The sequence below is a fragment of the Lactuca serriola genome, chromosome 7, assembly GCF_051521515.1.
Source record: "Lactuca serriola cultivar US96UC23 chromosome 7, Lser_US96UC23_V15, whole genome shotgun sequence".
NCBI classification, from domain to species: Eukaryota; Viridiplantae; Streptophyta; class Magnoliopsida; order Asterales; family Asteraceae; genus Lactuca; species Lactuca serriola.
Genome location: NC_136414.1, coordinates 201,416,045 through 201,435,004, shown reverse-complemented (window position 1 = coordinate 201,435,004; position 18,960 = coordinate 201,416,045). Strand labels below are relative to the sequence as shown.

Below are 18,960 nucleotides of genomic sequence, written 5' to 3'. Positions count from 1 at the left end.
TGTGTGATAACTAGATTTCTTGTTGAGAGTCTGGTTTTAAAGGGTGTTTGGGATTACTTTTTAACTTCAAAAGTTCTTATTGCAAAAGGACTTTTGGTAAAAAAAAAAAAGTTTATTAAATTATATTTGGATTAGCTTTTGAGGTGAAAAAATGACATTTAATGTTGTTGAGTGGGGAAAGTGTTTAATGATTTGTAAGTTTAAGGGTATTAATGTAATTTACTTTCTATTTGTTTCAAAAGTTACAAAATGTCACCTAAGTAAATGGTGTTATAACACCAAATGAGAAAATGGGCAACAAAATGCAACACTAAGCTTTTGAGAATAAATATGTTTTTTTATTTATTGTTTTGACCGTTGACAGCGGCTAAAAAGAGGGCAACGTTCAGATTTTACTCGTTGGTGTAGGTTGTAACGACGACGAGAAACAACTAGATGTTGGGGTGGTGTGCAACGAGATGCAACACCGTTTTGGGTGTCCACCTCAGCCACAACGAGCACGTCTCGTGCCTACACCGTATCCTCTAAAAGTTGTTTAAAAAGCAATATGAAACACCCTCTTAATATATTATATTAAATGACACTGAACATAGCTTTGCATTTCCTTTTTTCTTCGGCCAACGAATTCTTATTTGCTTTGAAGTTGCTTATTACTATTGTAATTTGCACCGACTTAGGGTTGATGGAATCGTCCCCATCCTTCCCGCTACCCGCCAAACCCTTTGTGGAGGGAGCCGAACTCGCCTAAACCGCATCCCTCCCAACCCATCTTCTCCATATTCCTTCTCTTCCAGCGGTTTGAAGAACCCTTAGTACCATCTCTTTCTCTCTTGCTCTCCTCCCGCTCATCCCTCTCCTCCTGCTTGGTCAAACCCACTCACTCCAACCCTCTACGATTCCCTCCTCTTAGGGTTTGATAGAATTTTGTTTTAATTATGATTTACTAATTCTTTATCTATAATTCTCTAATTGTGATTCTTTAGTAAAAGTATCACTTTGATCAGACGATGTTAATTGTGATTCTTTAGTAAAAGTATCACTTTGATCGGGCACATCGAAAAACCCCTAAATCTCTTTGAAAACTTGTCCAAAATATGGAAACCCGACACGACCATTTGAACTACTAATAGAGTGTTTGGATGTGCATTTTCTAAGAGTTTTCAATCAGAATAAGTAGATGGTTGATCATAGTTGGGATATATTATTCGTTTTACATATATTTCACTAATCCGTTTTTTACAACTATATTATTACATGGATATCAAAATCTAATTATTTGCTGAGAATCTTTCGAAAGATCAAACAGATGAATCTTTCCAGTTTGGCGCGACTCTCGTCTCTCTCAACTGTATTCGCATCAAGAACCCTCAATCGCTCCATTGCCTTCAAACCCATTTCTTGTTCTTCGTCAGTTTCCGTTCCCCATGCACCCACTTCACTAAACCCTAACCTTCCCCTATTTCTCCGACCACCCACCTTCACCGCAACCTTATCCGACCTGCAAAAATGGCAGAATTGGGCGAAAAACCTAGCGTCATCCATCGGTTCATCTTTCACAGATTCAGATAACGGCCCAGACTCCGAAATTTTACACAGAGAACTCAATTGGCTGATCGAAGATGCTCTACAAAACCCTAAACCATTACTAACTCGCAACGACTCGGATCACGACATTGTTTTGCAATTAAGAGCTGATTTGGGTGATCTTTACACTTTATGGAAGCAAAGGATTGAAAAGAGAAGGCCATTTCAGTATATTGTAGGATGTGAGCATTGGAGGGATTTGGTTCTAAGTGTCGAAGAAGGTGTTCTTATTCCAAGGCCTGAAACAGAGTTGATAATCGATCTGGTGGATGATACCATCAAGCAGAATGAAGAGTTGAAGGAAGGTTTGTGGGTGGATTTAGGGACTGGTTCTGGCGCTATAGCTATTGGAATCGGGAAGATTTTAGGGGATTCCGGGAGAGTTATTGCAATCGATTTAAGTCCTATTGCTGTTCAAGTTGCTTCATTTAATGTGAACAGGTATAATTTACAGGTAATGTGTGTATCATTTGAATTTTCACTTATATCTTCATCTTCTCCAGTGTAACATGAACGGATAATAGCATTAGATGGCGTGAACGATTGTATGTTTTGAATTTCACTTGTGTGAACGATTGTATCGTCATCTTTATCAGGATAAAATCTCTGTGAAACAAGGTTCATGGTTTGAACCATTGATCGAGTTTGAAGGAAGAGTTGCAGGTTTTGTGAGCAATCCACCATACATACCAAGCGGACACATCAAAGGACTCCAAGCTGAAGTTGGTAGACATGAACCAATACTTGCATTAGATGGTGGTGAAGATGGCATGTCTGATCTTCTTCATCTCTGTAAGGGTGCTGCTTTGATGCTAAAACCTGGTGGATTTTTTGCTTTTGAGGTAATGTTGTTTGACATTCATCATAAAGTTCAAAGCTTTATTTAATTGATATATCTTTAATCTTATTTGTGTTTGTTGGATGTAGACAAACGGTGAAGATCAATGCTTGTTTCTTGTAGATCATATGGAAACCATTCACCATGACAGCTTCCACAATTTAAAGATCATACCAGATTTTGCTGGAATCCAGCGTTTTGTAACTGGGATTAGAATCTAGATCATGAATTATTCAAACTTTAGTTGTAATCTGTTGCAATTATTTCCTCAAAAATCTATGGTGTTTCTCTTAATTTGAGGATCTTGCATCATACATTTTGGTTTTGGGGGAAGAAAATCCATTTTTATAATGAAAAACTTGACTCAATACATACAAAGGGAGCTGTTTTACAACCTTTCACTCCACCCAAAACTAACCAACCTACGATTACAAGTTTTACAACCACTAACTAAATAATTAACTAACTAATGTGACCATCGAGACATACGTGTCCATTGTTGCTTCACCTTCTTTGGTGAAAACTTAAAGGGGGTCCAATTCTTTCTACTTTTAGAAGATTCACAAAACAAACCAGAAGCAACAGCTTGTTGAAGCCACAGATCAAATTCTTCCTCTTCATCTGTCATTTGAGCATCCAAATCCCATGGATATAAGTTTGACTTGCACTTTTGACTTTTCTCCAATCCAACCATGTTTACTTGAAAAGTCGGTCTATGTGTATTTGGCCTACACGCCATTCCTTGACAAATCGCCCATTCCGACACATCGAATATCTTGCTTTGAGCACAAACAAACGCCCGTGGAATTTCCATCTGAATTAATACACAATTTACAAAATTACATTTTAAATTTGGCAACAAAATGACAAACTATACGAAATTTACTCATTTAGGGGTTCTTTGATACGCCTCTTACTTACTAAGTCTGAGATTCAAACTCAGACTAAATCAATAACTATCAAACAACCCCTTGGACACCAAAGTTCTTATCGAGTTCAATAGAGCCTTAAACATCAAATTTTGTTTTAATGTTGGCAACCCAACATAAAATAGCAACAAACTATCTAAAATTTGTTCATTGTCATCAAAATTCATATTAGCAACTTAGTCTTTTCAAAATCTTGAAAAATTTCAAACCTTTTGAGATTGATCTGACCCAAGTGAGCCTTTGTATTCAACCCATCCATCTCCATCCTTGGCTTGATGATATTGACAACAATCCTGAAACATACAAGCCTCGTTAGTTTATATAAATATAAAAATAAACAAAAAGGTTGAATCTTTATTATCATTTTAACAGGAACCCACCTGGCACCATCTTGCCTTTGACTTTGACCGATTTGTACATACCCATATATGCATTAGGTCACATTTTGTGCAATGTATACGTCTTGATTCATCAGAAAAGTAATCACTTGTCTCTTGATGAGATGAACTAGCAGATTTGTGAAACAAAGTTTTTGAGTCTTGGTTTCTCAAGTGATCATCATAGTCCCTTTTCTTTATAGAATCAGAAAGAATCTGAAAATTGGTGTGATTATGAGTTCAAGATCTTTATATATATAAAATTAGAAGATATACTGATATACTTGCCTCATATGCACATTGAACTTTCTTAAACGATTCACTTGCCAATGGGTTTCCCATGTTTTTATCAGGGTGCACTAGCATGGCCTATAAGGGGTCAAAACGAAAGTCAATTGACCAAAAAAAAAGAACCAATAATTATATTGAATATTGCATTACCTTTTTCTTGTATTCTTTCTTCAACAAGATAGCATCAATCTTATCATATCGAGTGAACCCAAGTGTTTCATAGTGATCCACACAGCTTATAATTCTTTCCATTTCATTGACTTCATTTTCATGGGTTTTGACCACGGGAATGGAGATGGTTGACTTTGACTCTTTCTTCTCTTTGTTCATAAAAGTTGGCTTATTGCTTGAAGATTTACACGAGTTGACCTGTTCATGTTCATCTTCCTCACCATTAACACGGAACTTGCTCTCTGTAATGTCATCTTCAAGAAACGACTCTGGAACTTTTGGTTCTTCAAACTGTGTCGTTTCACTCTTTTCACTCAAATTATCACACCATTGGAGCATAAATGTCAATGCGTCACATGATAGGAAAGCAAGATTAATCGATACCAAAACTCCAGACCACCCAACTTGATGTTTTACATAGTAGAGTGCGTATACCATTGCCACTAAAACCACAAATCTTGTATGGTTTAGTGAAAACAAGAAACCTCCAAAAATTAACAAAGAGCCAGCGATCCAAAAGTTAGCATACATCCGTAGGATTAAAATGGTGAAAAGTCCCACCATTAATAGACCAGGAGTGTAACCTAGATAACGAACAGCACAAACAGCAGTTACCTGGAAAAAAGGAAAACGATTAGCGACTTTCAGGGCCATGAACGAAGAATTTGAAGTTTTGTTGGGGAAAGTTCGTAATCTTACCATACTCAGAAGAAGATATAAGAGGCACGACATTGATGTCAAACTAAGAAAACAACTCCATATAATGATGAACAGAGCCGCTGTGCCCAAATCGAAAACCGATTTACATCCGCGAAGAAGACAATCCTTCCACTGAATCATCGAGAAACGCAATAGGTTACCCAGTCTTCCAAACGCATAACAAACATTAGGCCAATGCCGTCTGATAAATCCACTGAAACCAGAAGCTGTCTTCTTCGCTGCAACAGAGCACCAAAGGCTCTCCAATAGCAGCCACTTCCAGTCTTCATTGAAAACCCCAAATTTCTCCATTGATACCCAGTGATGTTGATCAATAATTTTGATTAGAACACATATTACAGGAAGATTGTTGCCCTATCCGTGTGGGCGTTCACGTAATTTGGTTAGATTTGACGAAAAGGGATTAGTGCTGTAGCTCGTGAAGAACACTAATTTGCTTCACATGTACGTTTTCCAAAAGAGAAAACGCACACTCTCTATGACTGTTGCTTGCACTTTTGACACAGCTAATGATGAAAAAGAATGGCTTGCTGTTCTTTTTTTTTTGACGCAGACAGGTAACTGGTTATTACAGTGGTCGGATCTTGATAAAGTGAAATCGAATAATGCAGATTATGGTAAGTAGTAAGTACACAATGTGATTGTGGATATGAATCAGAAGAAGGGAACAAGAGAAAGATGCTAATGGGTCTACGGAGGAAGAAAGGAGAGCAGCGTCTTTAATGGATTCGTATCTTTATTACAGTGGCGGAACCCTAGCTCTCGTTACCGGAAAAGAAAGGGGAAAAAAACCGTAGTGGCCTAGCGCTTTGAGTTTGAGCTAATTCGAGGAGAGGCTTGGATATTTTTAACTTCCACGTGGAATTCGAGGAAAATATTATGTCTAAATAACTTCAATTTTATAATAATAAACTTTAGCTTTTATTAGTATAGACAAAATTACAAGAATGGTCCTGTGGTATGTCAAAACTATCCACTTTGGTCCAAAATGGGTTTGGGTCGCAAAGATAGTCCAATAGTTTCGTTTTGTTGCGAGTTTAGTCCAATTTCATATGAACTTTTTTATAATGACGGATTTGCCCCTTATTAATTTATTTTCCATTTTTCTTTTATTACAACAATTAAAAACAAAACAAAAATAAAATCTCTCTTTCTCTCTCTCTCTCTCTCTCTATATATATATATATATATATATATATATATATATATATATATATATATATATATATCAGCAGTCGAACCCATCTCAATCACCTTCACTAGCAAATAGAAGGTGCTTTCTTCCTGAACACCATCTCTGTCTCTATCAATTTCACACCTCCAAATCAAACACCATCAATTTTCTTCTTGATTCAAACCTACAAATCTAGAACTTTCTTCTTGCTTCAAACTTGCAGATATAGAATCAAACAAAAGCCCGTCACCATATGTTTATCATTTTTCTCTATCCCATGTTCGATTATTCATGATCTGAGAATGAATGATCCAAAGAAACAAAACAAACACACAAACACTCATTGCAATAAAACACACATACACACACATACTTCTTAGGATGAAGAAGCTTCACTTTTTGGGTTCTTAGCTGACTGCAAGAGACCATTCGGGAAACAATAAGAGGTATATTCATTATGTTTCTTTCAATTAGAGTTCTAGTCATGTAATCGAACATCATGTCCACATCTGGATAACTAATCCATATTTGGGTATATATTAAAGATTCGATTTTGTTTTGTGTGTCTTTTTGTTCTAGAAACGAAAACCACACACAAAATCAAGGGTTATTCTGGAGCTTTCCCCCCAAAAGTTGTGTTGTTCTTGAGTTTTAGAAGCAACATTAGAAATTTGTTTGTGTATGTATTTAGAAACAAAATCAACATTTGGTGTTGGATTTGATGGCTTCCGATACCCGACCCTTCCCTAATCACCGATTCATAGAGATCAAAGGGCGGATGAACTCGTTTAATAGAAAACCTCCATCGATTGATTACATATAATAAGCACAAAATCGGATTTTGAAGAAGGAAACGATTCGGAGAACATTCCTGAAATCTAGATACCCACTGCAAAGGTGAGCGGCATTCCAGACCTGTAAGAAAGGGGCGGTGAGGAACTGATGGTGAGCTTTTGATATATATTTGATTTGAGCATGAGTAAGGATGATTGCACAAACCTTGATTTCTTATCGTGGTGTTGGTGGTTGATTTATGGTAACTGGAAGGAGAGATGGTGGTGAGGAATTGGGTTTTATGAAGAAGACGAGGGTATTGAAGAAGATGATGGTGGATTGTATCTTTAGGTATTGAAACTGAAGAGAGAGAGAGGGAGAGAGAGAGAGAGAGATTTTCTTTTTTTTTCTTTTTCTTCTTTTGACATCTGTAATAAAAAAATGAAAAGGGGAAAATATCAAGGGCAAATCCGTCAATTATAAAAAGTTTCAAAATTTTTGGACTAAACTCGCAACAAAACGAAACTATTGGACCATCCTTGCGAGCCAAACCCATTTTGGACCAAAGTTGCTAGTTTTGACATACTACAGGGACCATTCTTGCAATTTTGTCATTAATATATGTATAAGTTATATAATCTTTCGTATAAAATTGAAAGATCTATTTGTCGTAAATTTGTTATATATAAAAATATTTTTTTAGTAAATACTAAATACCAAGAAAAAGTATGTTGCACGAATTTGTCAACTAAATGAAGACAAAACTTTAAAAATGGTCCCTTTGGTTTCATAAAATCTGAAGTTTGGTCCCTAATTTACAAAAACCTCACGAATCGTCCCTGTGGTTTCAAAACTTTTAACATTTGGTCCTTCCGGCTCACTCCGTTACCATTTACCGTTAAGTAAGGGACATTTTTGTCATTTCACTACTCAGGGACCATTTATGAGGTTTTGTATTACTCCTCCCGTCCCAAATTGATAATCCACTTTTGATTTTTGAAGTCTTTTTTCTTTAACTTTGACCTTAAATATTTTTATTTGTGTTATATATTACTTAATAAAACTTATAACAATGAAAAAACAATTAAAATACAATCAATTCATATATTTTGCATTAAGTATTATCTATCAAAATCAAAAATATTTAAGGTCAAAATTGAAGAAAAAAGACTTCAAAAGTCAAAAGTGGACTATCAATTTGGGACGGAGGTAATACTTTTTTTTTTTAAATAAATAAAATTTAATATGCAAGGGGTCCCACACCCCCCTCTCTCTCCACTGGTTCAATCAGTTTCAACTAATTCCACCGTTCATCCTCATTCCCAATCTTATGCTTCACTCCTCTATTCTCAAACTCGAATTCCATCCCTTTACCTTCTAGGAGCTTGCATCATTGTAGATATTAAGCACCAAGACCTGTTAGGGATTTTAGTTGAAAACGATGTCAGCAGTGACGGTGATGATGAGGGCTAGGGTTCTGACAACTTTAGGCGATGCATAAAAACAATGGATCTCATCTGAATCTAAAGATGATAGCCGATAGATCGCCCCTAATTCTCATTTATTGAAGATCGTTTCTGCCATCGAAGGAACTCAACCATTGAAGATTGAAACAAAAATCTCGTCTGTTACATAAGTCCTTCACCCCCTTTCGAGTCTGATCTCGATCATCAACGACCAGGCTGATTTTTTATTTATAAATATGAAGATGCTCTGGCCTCGTTTTTCTGGTTTCTTTTTACAACCCCGTGTCTGTCTCCCAATCTAGGTTCCATACATTTTTGAGGTTTGAAAAGATTTGTTCATAATAGGGTCAAATCGAAGATGGAAATGGGGATTACCGTAGCAGAGAGGGGAGTAGGGGTGGAGAGGGTTATTTACCTTGATTTGGACCTACAAGACGAGAAAGATATGTGAGGAACAGAGAGAAAATGGTAGTGAGGGTGGGTATTTGTCCCATTTTCGGTTTTGTTTCTTTCTCCAACGACAATATAAAAAAGCATCGAGAAAAATATAGGAAGGAGTCGGAGCTTTGGTGGGTATGGGGTTAAACCCTTCTGAGATTATCTCTTTCTCGAATAACTACGATCAAGCCTTCCAAAAGATATGATAATCAATTTTAATTTTTGATTCATTTGTTTCTACTCCTAATATGCTTAATGCAAATGTGTTGATTGGTGTTGATCTTATTGAATGTGTGACTGTGTGTTGATTAATACTTCTGTATTAGATTTTTTTAATTTGAAGAATTGTGATGTGTGTGTTTTTTATACAGGGGGGAGAGAGGGAGAGACCCCTTGCATATTAAATTTTATTTATTTATTTAAAAAGTAATACAAAACCTCATAAATGGTCCCTGAGTAGTGAAATGACAAAAATGCCCCTTACTTAACGACTAAATGGTAACGGAGTGAGCCGGAATGACGAAATGTTAAAATTTTTGAAACCACAGGGACGATCCGTGAGGTTTTTGAAACTCAGGGACTGTAACGTTCGTGTTTCTAGGCTAGGCATTAATGATGATGTAATAATAGTGTAGGTTAACCTTTGTAACCCGTCTTGAAATAATAAATATATATTATTTGAGTATTATGTACTTTGTGCTTAAGTGTGCGACTTAAATGAATTAAGGATAAAAATAAGCGTCAAATGAAATGTTAGATAAACCTGATATCTATGAAGGATGTGGTAGTGGTTGTGACGAGGTTTCCTAATGTATAAAGAATGCTGAAGTCCGAGTTATAACGAAGAAGTTATGATCTGCCCGCGAGAAGCCCGGTGTGTGAAGAGATCACAGTTTCATCGAAGAATTCTATTCTTAGAGTCGTAGTGCTGTTCGATCATCTTCTGATCAAGTGAGTCTGTAGTTACTTTTTTCTAACATATAAATACGAAGTATTCTCTATAAAATACGTGTTGTGTATTTATATGTTATGTGTTATTTGAAATGAGTATTGATTGAATGTTTCATACATGTGTTATGTTGTGTATATATATATATATATATATATATATATATATATATATATATATATATAGAGAGAGAGAGAGAGAGAGAGAGAGAGAACGTCGAAAACATTTTTTTATGTTATTATTCCTGCAATGAATTTTGTATCGACAGCTTTATGTCATTATTCAGCAAAGAATAAATGAATAGTCAAATGTTAAAATTAAAATTAGAATTTACTACAAAAATGCACATACATAAGTTTATAGTAGAATAATAACATTGTAATGAATATATGACTAATCGAAAGTTAATATTTATATTAGAATTACTTCAACAATACGCATATACAAAATTCATTACAGAATAATAGCATAAACATAGTGTTTTTACGTTCTCACACTATTTACTGTTTTTATTTGAACTTACTTATATATATATATATATATATATATATAGAGAGAGAGAGAGAGAGAGAAAGAGAGAGTGGAAAAACTACAATAAAGTCCCTATATATTGGCCTCATAATCGATTTAGCCCTTATATATTTTTTTATTCAATTAAGTCCCAAATACCGGTAATCGTATTCAATTTAACCCTTTGACCCGGTCAACAGGTCATCCAACTTTCAAAAATTATATTTTCGGCCCAGATTTCAAAAATTATTACAAATTTGGTCCAAATTTTACATTTTTGGCCCAGATTTTAATTTTTTTTTTTACAAATTTGGTCCAAAATTTACACTTTTTGCCCAAATTTTAGAATTTTATTATGAATTCATCCTAACTTTAGTCTTTTTTACAACTTTTTTTTTCTCAAAATTTTGTTTCTAATATTTTTTTTCTTTAAAACTCATATTTATACAAAAAAAACATATTTTCACATAAATATCTTATTTTTTCTATATAAAAACTTTTTTTAAAAACTTTTTTGTATATGAAATATCTAATTATAAAAATAGGTTTGGATTATTTGTGTGATCTCTCTTAAAAAATCAATTAAGAAATTAAAAGTAACCATAAATTATACTATTAAATTATAGTTTGTCAAAAACTAGTTACACTAGTTACCCTAAATTATACTATTAATATATATATTTTAATATGTGTTCTATTTAGTGTGTATTCTTTTTTCTACGAGATTTTAATATAGTTATTTATATGTATTTTTCAATCTGTTGCATCTTCGTAAATTAAATCATACCTTCGATCACATATATATGATAAAAGGTATGTAAAGTTGTTCTAATCTCATATATGACAATCCATATTGATTTCAGTAGGAGTTGTAACTATCAACGTTTGTAATACTTTTTTACATTTGTTAAATGTCATTTTCTGCCAAAAACCTCCTTATCGACAAATGACAATTGCTCCATTCTAGATAGTTACTTTGTTATTACAACAAACAAAATTGACACATGAATCCGATTTTACAAAGAAGTTTAAATAAAGAAATCCAAAGTGATGATGAACTATATGTATGAACATGTATTCAGCGAGAAACAAAAAATATGAAGTTTTCAATATGTAGCATCTTCTATTATTTAAACTTTTCCTATAAATGTTATTAAAGAACAAATAAATAATATTAAAATGAGTGTAACTAGTTTTTGACAAACTATAATTTAATAATATAATTTAGGGTTACTTTTAATTTCTTAATTGATTTTTTAAGAGAGATCACACAAATAATCCAAACCTATTTTTATAATTAGATATTTCATATACAAAAAGGTTTTTTAAAAAAGTTTTTATATAGAAAAAATAAGATTTTTATGTGAAAATATGTTTTTTTTGTATAAATATGAGTTTTAAAGAAAAAACATATTAGAAACAAACTTTTGAGAAAAAAAGTTGTAAAGAAAACTAAAGTTAGGATGAATTCATAATAAAAATCCTAAAATTTGGGCAAAAAGGGTAAATTTTGGACAAAATTTGTAAAAAAATTTAAATCTGGGCCAAAAGTGTAAATTTTGGAACAAATTTGTAATAAATTTTGAAATCTGGGCCGAAAATGTAATTTTCGAAAGTTGGATGACCTGTTGACCGGGTCAAAGGGTTAAATTGAATACGATTACCGGTATTTGGGACTTAATTGAATAAAAAAATATATATAAGGGCTAAATCGATTATGAGGCCAATATGTATGGACTTTATTGCAGTTTTCCCATATATATATATATATATATATATATATATATATATATATATATATATATATATATATATATATATTCTTATCTACAAAGATGTTGGGTAGAACATGGGTAGAAAGTGGATGAAGGATGAAATAAAATGATGAGAGGCCTCGATGTTGATGTTGTTATCTAGTCATCTACCGGTGTACTCTATCCGCTCATGGTTGCCTTAGGACATTCATTGCTGAGGAAACCCCTTGGCAGTAGTGTCCATCCCGATAAAAATCCTAGATTAGGTCCCTGGTAATAGTTGTTGTTTTAGGGACGTAAAGTGAGGATAACGGGAATAGGTAATCGGGTTATTGTTGGTTGGTGAAATTAAATATAATTATTTATTGTGGGTTGAAAACCCTATATGCTCATCAGGCTCCCATGCCTGAACCACTCAGTTTTATTTGCATTACAGGTAGTGGCGCGAGGGCATAAGATGGATGAATCATCAAATTATTTTGTTTATAGGCTTGTAGTTATATATAACTGTTGTAAGGCTTATAATGTGCCGTTTATGCTTTTGTGTTTGTATCGGAACATGACATCCCGAGTTTTGATTATATATGAAAATACATTTATTTAAGAAATGCTTTGATAAACCTTATTTTATCATATTGTGTTTTGGGAACAAATTCCGCAAATCTTTTTAATTAAAGGATTACTCTGAAATTATTTTAAAAGCATAAATTAAACCGGTGTTTTCTGGTCGTAATTTTGGGGATGTCATAGGGACCAAACTTCAGATTTTGTGAAACCACAGAGACCATTTTTGAATTTTGTTCTAAATGAAAGATCAATGACGTCAATATTATGGTATATTAAATTTCTAAACAAACTGAAAGATCTTTCATATCCATAAATAATTCTAGTGAGCGATATTTTAATTAAAATTGTTAGGATGTATATTTAAATTAAGTTTTTATTTTATTTTTTTAGTTCTAGATTGTTTAGCCATTTCATGTTGGCATTATTCATCATATATAGTTCAATATATATCGATGGAAGGCAAACGGATAACAAGCTGCACCGCTAGCCCTTTCTGGATGGCAAAATTAATTCTTTTGAAAACAACATCTGTGGATCTAGGAGATATGACATTAGAATGCATGACCCGTTGGACTCTGTTGAGGAGCTCCACCGTCTCTGGTGCGAGAAAACCAAATGTATCAAATGCAAAGGCACAAACACATGTTGATTTTCTATACATGCATTCTCGTGCTTTGCCACTTTGTATGCAACGGTTTTCAAAGCGGTATGCCCTGCTGTAAAACCCCCGCTCCTCAAACCGACGAGAGGAGAGACCCCAGTAAGATCCACACACGTGTGCTTCCCTCCTACCCATCCAAAGACCAAAATGTCAGCTGGTCTAAGTGTGGATCTTCCATCCTACGGGTTTATATTTGTCTTTGATTGTTGCTAACATGGGTTCATAGATATGATTATCTTCAGTTTATTGGTTTTTATTGGTGCTCAACTAGACGGTAAAAATTATGTTTATTAAAGTAACATGTTGTGTAGACATATATGTCATAATCTTACCATACAAAAGTTAAACATACTAATGAGAAAGCTACCAATTATGTAATATCTTGACATTTGGAAAACCAATAATTTTAAGATTATTATATGGATCAGTAAGTATGTTGTTTATATCTTGAAATTCAACTGACTAAGTATGATACAACCAAATAATATTTGATCATTTAGAAAGATTATACATTGAGTTAAAATTTTCCAAATATTGTTGGATACACACTTGTGCCATCCATCGTAATAATATGACAATACATTTTATCCTACGATGTCTGATTTATAGGATCAGTTCACACGTATTAAATATGTCAAATTGAAATCATTAAAAGTATAAATTTCTAGGTATAGCTCTTAATGGTGTTATAGTCTTCTTTGGAAGGATTATGTGTGACAGCTCTTCATTGTACCGCTCATCCCATAGTTAAACCGATTGTTCATGAATTAATTACAAGAGACTTATCCTCAAATCCCATGATCGATAAAGGATATAAAGTATGTACTTCACTTGTTGTTTTGGTTGTCCCATAATGATCTCGTGTTACAATATAGTCTATACTAACGATTAAATTCGTTTATGATTGATGTGTTTTCTACAAACAAAATAAGAATTAGCAGTCTGAGTATCGATTATTGTTTAATAAAGGAAAAAACAACACCCTTTACACCAAAACAAATCATTTAGACCATTTCAACAAAATCCTTATAGTCCTACGCCATAGGCACCTTGTCTATCTTTGTTTTACTCTTCATCAGCGTGTCGCTACTCGCTATCTACTTTGGATCCCTATGTTTTTTAACAGTTCAAAGAGGTACATGTTCTAATCCCTCACACAGATGCTTGTTTTCATTTAGTTCTTTGGGTATTCCGACCTTCTTATGGATCTTGGAATTAGGTGCATCTTATCATAATTCACCTTAGGTGTCTTCATTTGTATCTATGTATTTTATGATTATTAGTGGTATATCTATGTCACTAAAGCTTTTGTATTTTGTTTTTACTCCTAGTGTATCTCTTACTCCCACCTATGTCTTTATATTCCCAAGTTTTCTTTAAACTTACTTTAGTTAGTCAATTATGTAAACATGGTCATTAGGCTTTTCTATTATGGTTATCTTTACTACATACAACACACACTGTCTTAAAAGATTATTGGGATCGATGGCATGCTAGGTGGGGTATATGTCTTGAATGAGCAAAAAGTTGATATGACTAGTCGAATCATTACTTGCCATACTATATTCATTGGGGAGAAGTTCTCATATTTTAAATATTTATGATGCATTAATTTTTAGAGTATTTTGTTCCCTTCGACATAATCCCTTGAGTTGTATACTTATAATGGCGTTGATTGAGATGTTAATCCTAATGATTGCAAGTCAAGTACCAACTTCTATATTTTTTGTAGGTTATTTTATTTTTTAGAAGAGTAAAAAACAAGATGTTGTTTTTCATTCTTTCAGAAATTGGGTGTCATGCAAATATGCAATAGCTATGATAGTTGTTAAATTGATTAGTTGTGTTAGTTACTTTTGGATATAGTTGTTGAGTTTCTTTCTGATTCGTCATTCTATTTTTGAAGGTGGTATAGGTTTCCTGAGTGGCTGAAAGGGGTGGGGGGGGGGGGGGGTTGTCTACGATTTCTCCCTTACCTATTTAGTCATTTACGGCTCAAAATTTGAAATAGAGGATACATAGGTATGAACGTATTGGGTAGTAACTAAATTTCATAGTTAATGGAATGGTAGAATTGAATCGAATCTCGGTCCCACGATCCCAATCGTAATCTTATGCCAAACTTGATCCTAAATGATCCATATCTTTCTTAGATGTGGTACTAAAATCAAAATCTTGATAATCTCATGACCTTGGCAAAAACATTTTAGGAAATAATAATTATGTCAAATATCACACATTATTTTAATATTAATAGTGCAGATTAGCTTTTTGTTTTCTATAAAACTTATGTCACATGTCACTTATTAAGTGTTAATTAAAATAGTAGTAAATTAAAGTTTTTGTATTTTTGGTATACACAAATCTACTGGTTTAGTTATAGTTTTGGAAATTTAATATTAGTAATACTTATGGTCGGCAAAGCCAACAACTTTAGTCCTTATCCATATTAATAGATATGACAATTCGTGTATTCGTGTCGCTTTCACGTGTCAGCCATAAATTTGACACGACACGAATACACACTGAGAAATAAGCTTTATCTCAATTTTCAAGATGTATTTGTGTCGTGTCGTATCTCTCGTGAATCAGTGTCTCGCATTGTTAGGTCTACCAATTACCATCAATTATATTATTAGGGTTGTAAATTTGTAATTTAACAGAACGTCCGGCGAACATTCAGTGAGAAGTTCGTGTATGTTCATTTATTTAATAAATGAATGAACATGAACAATGGTCTCATTCTGTAACGTCACAAAAACATAGAACCAATTTTTTTTTATATTAAATAAATCATCAACCAAACATGTTTATCAAAATCATAAGGAAATCAGAGTATATCAATAAACATCCACAAAAACATTAAAGTCCAATAAAACGGAAATCACGGTGTGTGTAATGCGATCATTTTGAGCTATTCCCCTTAGAACCGAAAGTACCTGAAACATAAACTGAAAACCGCAAGCACAAAGTTTAGTGAGTTCCCCAAAATACCGCATACCATACATATACGTCAGTTCAAGGCTATACCGGATCTATTTCACCACCAGGTCTATCTCACCCCCGAATCTATTTCAACTCATATGTCAGCACAAGGCTGTACCGAGTCTATTTCACCTTTGTGTCTATTTCACCCTCGAGTCTATTTTAACTCATATTTCAGCACAAGGTTGTAGAGGGTCTATTTTACCCCACATACATATAGCAAACAAACACACATGCATACATCATGAGTCATAAAGACTACAAGCACATACAATCCCTAGTGTCCTACAGTATGGTGAGCAAACTCACCTCCATCTGCTGATAATCAAAAACATGTTCGGGCTACTAGACCGGAGAATCCCCATGCTAACCAATCAAATACAACCTTAATTAATAATTGGGTCATAAACCATAATCATGACTTTAATTTACTATCCTGACTCCTAGGGTAAAAGACCATTTTAGCCTTCACCTTAATTTGCCCAATTAACCATGACCCAAACTCAATGACACTCAAACCTCAATAATGGCCCAAATCTATAAACAACCATGTTTTTGGCAAAGAACTAATAATATGATGTAATAGTTAGGGTCAAAAATTGTAACCTATTTGATGTAATGAAGAATAATTATTTGAGTATTATGTGATTTACGTGTAAATTATGTGCAATATACGTGTTTATAACGATATAATAAAATAAAAATAAAATACGCATCCAAAATATAATAATAACCGGACTAAATATCTTTGAAGAAAGTTGATTAGTCGTGACAAGGATTCTGGAGATATAAGAAATGCTTAAATCCGACTTATAACGAAAAAGTTATGACCCGTCGAAATTTCGCGATTAAACCGGCATGACTTCATGTATTGTAAAAATTAAATTTTTGATAATTTACTTTCTATCCTTAGCAGGGTTGTAAAACTCGCCGAATTGGCCGATTACTCCTCCGAGTACTCGCTACTCGACCCCTTACCGAGGCGAGTTACAAAATCCCGAGTACTCCCCAATCGGTCCTTTACTGAACTGAGCAGTGTTGTAAAACTCGATGATTAATATGTGTAAATACTTAATGATATATTATTTAACACACACATGTGATTATTACTATATATATATATATATATATATATATATATTAAATTTTCAGTAATTATTTACGAAGTGAGACAATTATGTATTTTTTTAGTTTTTGTGTATTCACATGCAATGTATTCATAACCAACACATCAAAACATAACCATACATTATATTTCAAGCACCTTAAGCTAGCATGTCGTATACATCCAGTACATCAAAATGTAAGCAACGTATCAATTAGGTCATATCATGGCATTAGCACAAAACATATGTTAGCATCACAAATATCATATCATCATCAAGCACAAGTAATGACATCGTCATCCTAAAGTGAATCAAATCATCATCTACGAATTACACATTTCAATAATGCAACTTTAATGAGTTAAAACTATGAACTCACCTAAATGTTTCCCTAATATGAGATTAATACCATCGTTATACACATAATAATAATTAGAGAACATGCACCTGATCAAAGCCATCTCCATATTGCCGATTTATCCATCCTTTAATCCTTGCGATTCCGTCACTTTCATCGTGGATTCATCGCGTGTATGGTTCCCTTATCCATGCATCTCATTGTTTTTATGGAATCTGTATCCCATCTATGTCATTGCTATATAAGTAAACGGAAATTTTGGAACGACACTACTTGCACAACCCGAGGAGTTTCTAGCGGGAAAGCACCTTGTGAAAAAAAACTTGTCGTTGGAAAACTATCTAGCAAAATTCTCACATAAATACATATGTTCCAGATCTGCATCGCTTCCTTGATTGAAGCCTTCATCCTATGAGATCGTAATTTCGATTGATTGCATCGATACCGAGCCCGCTCTATGGAAACCCCGGTTGTAGTCCCACCGTATCTTGCTAACGTCACCAGACCATTGAAAGAGAAGGTCGGAGTAAACAATACTCTTTCTCTCTCACTCTTGCATCACATGCAGCAGCCCCCACATGAAAGGGTGCGGTCAATTTTTCTAGGGTAGAAGGCGGCACATGAGACACCGTAAGTAACAGACGTAAGAAAAAGAAAAGTGATCGTTTCCTCTGATTGTAAGGGAGTTATTAAATGAAGTTACAACATTGGTCCCTAATGTTTAACCATAATAACACTTTAAACCCCAATTGTAAAATTACTATATTCAACACTTTCAAAAATGGCACTTTACCCCCTAGACTTTATTTATCCATTTATAGATTATATCAACCTAAATGTTCCCACAATTTAATTAGTAAGATTATTACACACTTTAATTATTAGTTAACTCTTTTATTTATTAATTTACCCTATTTTCCCAAAAAATCATTTAATTAAATTATATGCCTGTTAAATATAAATTACTTCTTTTAGATATTAATTAAAATATTTTTTTGTTTAATTTATTTCAATTCTTACGTTGAGAATCGAAATAACTTTACAACCATTAATATTCGAGTAACGAAAAGTTAACGTCATTTCTGGAAGGATTTTCGGGTCGTTACACGAGTGTTCCTCCAATTCATTCAAACCAAGGTTTTGATACCAACTTGTAACATCCAAAAAATCCACAAACCATCATTGTTTACAAAATAGTTTTTAGAACATGTTTATTATCAAAGTTTTCCCAAAATCATAAAACAAAACATGAGGAGGTGCACAATCACGCCTTTTCCTTCTCGCGATCATCTGAGGTACCTGAAACGT

The 18,960-nt window shown here is 33.7% G+C and overlaps 2 protein-coding genes across 2 annotated transcripts; one reads left to right on the top strand and one right to left on the bottom strand.

Moving 5' to 3' along the window:
- The first annotated feature begins 1,163 nt into the window (after positions 1-1,163).
- On the top strand, positions 1,164-2,716 carry LOC145061321 (RNA methyltransferase family protein). Its single transcript, XM_079008759.1, has 3 exons — positions 1,164-2,038; positions 2,181-2,426; positions 2,512-2,716. The coding sequence occupies exons 1-3, from the start codon at positions 1,307-1,309 to the stop codon at positions 2,641-2,643; spliced, it is 1,110 nt and encodes a 369-aa protein (XP_078864885.1). The 5' UTR covers positions 1,164-1,306; the 3' UTR covers positions 2,644-2,716.
- On the bottom strand, positions 2,633-5,745 carry LOC145061320 (Chaperone DnaJ-domain superfamily protein). Its single transcript, XM_079008758.1, has 6 exons — positions 4,890-5,745; positions 4,170-4,805; positions 4,017-4,097; positions 3,732-3,944; positions 3,561-3,644; positions 2,633-3,236 (listed from the first exon to the last, which is right to left on the bottom strand). Exons 1-6 carry the CDS (start codon positions 5,199-5,201, stop codon positions 2,889-2,891), a joined length of 1,674 nt encoding a protein of 557 aa, XP_078864884.1. The 5' UTR covers positions 5,202-5,745; the 3' UTR covers positions 2,633-2,888.
- Between the last annotated feature and the right edge of the window lie 13,215 nt (positions 5,746-18,960).